At 43.9% G+C, this 5539-nt stretch overlaps 1 protein-coding gene across 1 annotated transcript in view; it reads right to left on the bottom strand.

Moving 5' to 3' along the window:
* MICAL3 (microtubule associated monooxygenase, calponin and LIM domain containing 3) overlaps positions 1-5539 on the bottom strand; it is a 143407-nt gene that overhangs the window by 52914 nt on the left and 84954 nt on the right. Inside the window, exon 19 of the mRNA XM_007937016.2 lies at positions 4618-4813. Coding sequence (XP_007935207.1) covers positions 4618-4813 — 196 coding nt within the window. The remainder of the gene's footprint in view (positions 1-4617; positions 4814-5539) is intronic.

The following is a 5539-nucleotide window of genomic DNA, read 5'->3' as shown; positions in this document are numbered from 1 at the left end:
ATAGCAATAAATGCACACATCAAAAAAGAAGAAAGAGCCAAAGTCAACACTTTAAACCAACATCTCCAACAATTAGAAAAAGAACAGCAAGAAAAGTTTATAGTCACCAGAAGAAAGGAAATAATCTAGATTTAAGCAGAAATCAATGAAATAGAAAACAGAAGGGCAATAGAAAAAAATCAACAAGACCAGAAGTTGTTTTTTTTTTGAAGATCAATAAAATTGACAAACCACTGGCAAATTTAACACAGGAAGAGAGGGAAAGAATACAAATAACACAAATAAGAAACAAAATGGGTGACATCACAACAGAACCAACTAAAATAAAAAGGGTAATATCAGGATAGTACGAAGAACTGTATGTACTCCAACAAATTTGAAAATCTAGAAGAAATGGACAGGTTTCTAGAAACACACCACTTACCTAAACTAACACAGATTGATGTGGGAAAGTTGAACAGATCCATAACAAAAGAAGAAATTGAACAGGTCATCAAAAAATTACCAACAAAGACATCAAACTCAACTGGCATAACATACTACACAAAACATTGTTCCACTTTCTACTTTGGCGAGTAGCGACTGGGATCTTAAAAGCTTGCAAGCAGCCATCTAGATGCAATGATGGGTCTTTCCTTGTCCAGAGCAAAGAGGAATGAAGAAAACTAAAGATACCAAAGATTCATGGAAACAATTAGTCCTTGTGACTGGTACACAATGCAATCCTCAACCTATACGACTATGAGACCAGAAGAACTAGATGGTGCCCGGCTACCACTGTCAACCACTCGGAGGGGGATCTATGTAGGAGATCCTAGATAGAGAGGGAGAACAATGTAGAACAAAACTCAAAATCATTTGGGGGAAAAATAAAGGGGGGGAGGGACCAGGTTTGCTGGTCTGATAGAGCCTGGTGGAACAACTGAGACTATGGTCCCTAGCTGCTCTTCAGGTCTGGAATTGACCCCACACCTGTGGCTTCCAGCCAAACAAAAGACAGGCATATGAGCTGAACATGTACCTGAGGTGGATACATCCCTTGGAGAGAACAATCATGGGAGAAAGAAGGACCTCATCTTTAGCTTCAGGACTTAGAGGCTCTTGTGTGAACTAAGGAGTCTCTTGGTGTACACAAAGTTAAACATCTGGCTACTAACTGAAAGGTTGGCAGGTCAAAGCCACCCAGAGATGCCTCAGAAGAAAGACCTGGCAATCTATTTCTGAAAGATCCCGGCCACTGAAAACTCAATGGGGCACAGTTCTACTCTGACACATAAGGGGTTGCCATGAGTCAGAAATGACCCCACATTGTGAACTAAATCATGAGCCCGATTACAATAACCTGCAGTGCCTTTTTAAAACATTTCTTTCTCTCTATCACAGACCCATTGAATCAGCTACTTCAGAAGAAGGGCCCAGGAAGTTATTTAAAAAAAAAAAACACCGAGTTTCCCAGAAAGTAGATTATGATCACACAAAGAACTAGGGAACTTGCCTGGGTGTGTCCTTATCTAATTTAAATTAAAGGTTGGGGTCCTGATATTGCCTTATAGCCACCTTGTGGCTGTGACTCAGGTTGCATGGTCATGAGTTACACCCTGAGCTCCACACTGCCAAGTGGTGAAGCCCCAGAACCAATTCTGTAAGTAACCCTTTTTAATCTTCAGTTGTGTATGTAACCCAATCATGGTCAGTGATGAACTGACCTGCCACCAATCACGATTTTGTGATGATTTCTTTTGTACTCTATCAAATATAATGAAAACCTCAACTGACTCAGTGGATTCCATTTAGCTTTTATACTGTATACTTGGTGATTGTTTGCCTCATCCTGGATGAATGTCTTTGTTTTGTCCTTGTTCTGTCTAAGGCTTAATAAAAGGGTCTCTATAGAGTGTTAGGGAGCTCAGGTGGTATAGTGCCTAAGGCATTTGGCTGTTAACCAGAGGCTGAAGGTTCAAACCCACCAGCCACTCCTCGGAAGGAAGGTTGGGCAATCTACTTCCGTAGAGATGTTGTTGTTGTTATGTGCCATCGAGTCGCACCCGACTCATAGCGACCCCTCCTTGGGTTGCCAAGGCAGTATCACTACAGAAGTAGACTGCCGCCTCAGAAACCCAAGGAGGGCTTACCATGACTCAGAATCGACTGGATGGCAGTGGGTGGTTTTGGTTTTGGGTAGTGCAAATGGAAAGGTTATAGATTCCAATCCACCCAGCATTTCTTTATTGCTTGCTGGATGGCAGGCATTGTGCCAGCTGCTTTCTTTTATTTAATCCTCATAACGAACTTATGAGGTGTAGCTTTCTTTGTAGGTGGGGAAACTGAGGCACTGAGAGGTTAGTAACTTGCCCACAGCTAGAAGGCAGTAGAGCTAGGCTTCAAGTTGCCGTCTGTTTGATTCCAAAGCTGAGTTCTTCAACTGCATACTTCACAGCCTCCCACGGCAAAAACCTAGGCTAAAGGGCCTCCTAAACTCACAGAAAGGGAGGGAGTCCCTGGGCTGGACCAGTACAGCTGCAGCACTACGCCATTTCTCATCTTCAGGTCTAAACTAATATCTCATCAAGGAAAGACTAAGGCCTGAAAATGTGCTTGGTGCTGTAGAGAAGAAATAGAAAATATACAACATTTCCTGCATTTTACAGCTTCCCTGGGGAAATCAGACAAACTCTGTAGCTTCTACCTTTAGGCTCTTCACTTTTATTGTAGTTGGGTGCTGTTGAGTTGATTCTGACTCATAGGGACCCAATGTGACAGAGCAGAACTGCCCCATAAGGTTTCTTAGGCTGTAATCTTAAAGGAAAAGGTGGCTGGGTCTTTCCTCCTGCAGAGCCACTAGAGGGTTCAAACCATGGACCTTTTGGTTAACAGCTGAGCATTTAACCAGTAAGCTACTAAGGTTCCTTCTGCCTAGCATTTAATGCTAGCTGCTGCTTTTTTTTTTTTTTTTTTTACTGAAGTAAGAAGGGGTCTTCTATTGCACCATGCAGATGCCAGATGACTTCATCTGCTGTCCTGCCCTTCCTGCCACACTCTGTCACAAATGCCATGATTTAGCCTTCCTGGAATGCCCTTGCCACATTTTTTCTTTCTTTCTTTATTTTATTTTTGCAGTGTCCCTGTCCCTCCCTTCCTACCCCTGGTAACCAACAAAGTTTCCTTCCATATGTAAACTTTTCCTTGACTTTTTATAATAATGAACTAATACAATATTTGTCCTTCTGTGATTGACTTATTTCACTCAGCATAATGTCCTCCAAGTTGATCCACATTATGTGGTGTTTTGCAGATTCTATGTTCTTCTTTAGTGTTGTATAGTATTCCATTATGTATATACACCATAGTTTGGTTATCCACTCTTCTGTTGATGGGCACCTAGGTTGTTTCCATCTTTTTGCTATTATAAATAGTGCTGTGATATAAACATAGGTGTGCATATATCTGCCCTTGCCATAATTTTTTAACTTGGTGCCCTAATTATCTTCACAATTAACAAATTACAGTACAAGAACAATTATTATTGCAGGAAACAGGTACTCACCCATACTCGCCCTGAGGTTGAGCTGTGAGCTCTGCTCAAGGGTTTACAAATATGCTTAACATACAGGCCTCCCAGAACCCAGTGTAGGGAGTAGGTACTGAGAGAATGAAGGGGCACGGGCTCCTCCTTATCTGGGTGTGGCAGGGAGGTGCCTCCCTGGGTACTCTTCATGTTCATGCTGAGTTATGTGATGACATTGTGATGTGAAACCAAGCTTAGCTAAGACTTTGCAAGGGGGAGGCTGCCCTGGGATGCACAGAAGAGCTGTCCACTGGACCAGCCCAAGGAGCAGTTTATCCCAAGGGGCAGTGTGTGCTCCATGGGCTGAAGTGAGAGGATACAGTGGAAGCAGCAAACACCCCCTTGAGAAACATCTTGCTACTTAAAAAAAAAAAAAAAAAAAAGCTTTGCCCTCTTTATGCCCAAACATTCTCTTAATCATGGCTAGATATGTGCTCCTTGTAGCATTTAAATGCTGTCTGCAGACCCAAAGCCTTTACCAGTCAGGGTCCTTAGCAAGTGCTCTGGCACCTTGTAGTCCTGCAGGAGGATCTGGCCAATACTGAAGAATGATATTCTAATGTGCACTTTGTACAATGTTCTTTGCTGACACTGGAAGGCCTGGGCAGGTGACAAAAATGAAGCTCCGGGGTGTAAGATGGTGGGAGCCTTGGAGGTGGAACCTGTATGCCCTCCAAGGCATCACTCAGTTAAACATAACTGAAATACTATTTTCAGTTCTTTATACATACCAATTCATTTAACCCTCACAGCAATCCTGTGAGGAAGATACCAGTATTGCCTGCATTTCATAGATGAGGAAACTGAGGCATCTAGAGATTAATTACATAACTTGCTTACAGTCATGCATTTGTGAAGTACAAGAGTCAGGATTCAAACCCAAACAGTCTGCTCAGACTGCTAACTAGTTGATATGCTGTCCCCTACCAAAGCCAGGTAATAAATTCCTCTGGAGGCTCTAAGTAAGTCACTTCCTCAAGAAAGAAGTACGAGGGCAAGCCACAGGCACACTGGAGCACATAGGACAAGGAATTCACAGGGCACAGGCTGACCTGCTGGCCACGTCCTCCTCTGTGCCCTTGTCCAACACGCTGCTCAGGTTGTGTTCGGCCTGCGTCTCCTCGGGTACCTCCTCCAGTTCCTCTGCCTGTTTCACAGATAGGCGGTAGTTCTCCAGCTCAATCCTTTCAGGAGTGCCCCTCAGCCTCTTGGCAATGCTGGGCTCCTCTAGGCCATTCACACTTGAACCTGCCAGACAAACAGAGAAGCGAAATTCTGATGACAAATGATAGGAAGTGAAGGAAGCCATGGGGAAGGATGTGGTGTGAAGGGAGGAGGCACTGATGGAGGTAATAAATTTAGCATCAAAGGCAGCCATCACTCATCTCAATGAAGTGAGAGAGAGCCCCCTATGAAGGCCAGGGCACCAGAACAGATGGAAACCAAAAAGGCACAGATTTGGGACAGGCCAGAAAAGGACTGGGTGCGAGAGAACTTCTCTAAGTAGAAGAAGCAAAGACTGTGCCCATTTGCTCCGATAGCTGAGGCTGTTCTCACTCTCCTGGCCAATGTAGTGAGCAACAGTGACTGGGTGAGGGTGAGGGGACTGGGGCTAGACCTTAAGGTGCTTCTCTTCGTGTCCAAGGAATTAAAGCCCTTCAAAGCAGCTCTTGTTGAGAAGGTGGAGTCTTTCACAGATTTTCCCTACTGATCCAGGGGTCAAACAAGATCCGTGGCCTGCGCCTGCAGCATTGTCACATCCAAGTTAGTGTACACTTTGGATTTGTCTGTGCCCTCATTATTAAGATTCATGTTCAACATTTTGTACTTAACAAGAACACCTCCCAGGTGACACTGTGTCCCTCCCTGTCATCACACAAGGAGGCATACAGTCAGGCTGCCTTATTCCTGATGATGCCTGTCCCACTACTTCACTGTAAAGGCTCATTTTCCCCTTTCCAATTAATATGCAAT

The sequence above is a fragment of the Orycteropus afer genome, unplaced genomic scaffold, assembly GCF_000298275.1.
Source record: "Orycteropus afer afer isolate SDZICR_OR568_19922 unplaced genomic scaffold, OryAfe1.0 scaffold00040, whole genome shotgun sequence".
NCBI classification, from domain to species: Eukaryota; Metazoa; Chordata; class Mammalia; order Tubulidentata; family Orycteropodidae; genus Orycteropus; species Orycteropus afer.
This window is presented reverse-complemented; position numbering and strand designations above follow the sequence as displayed.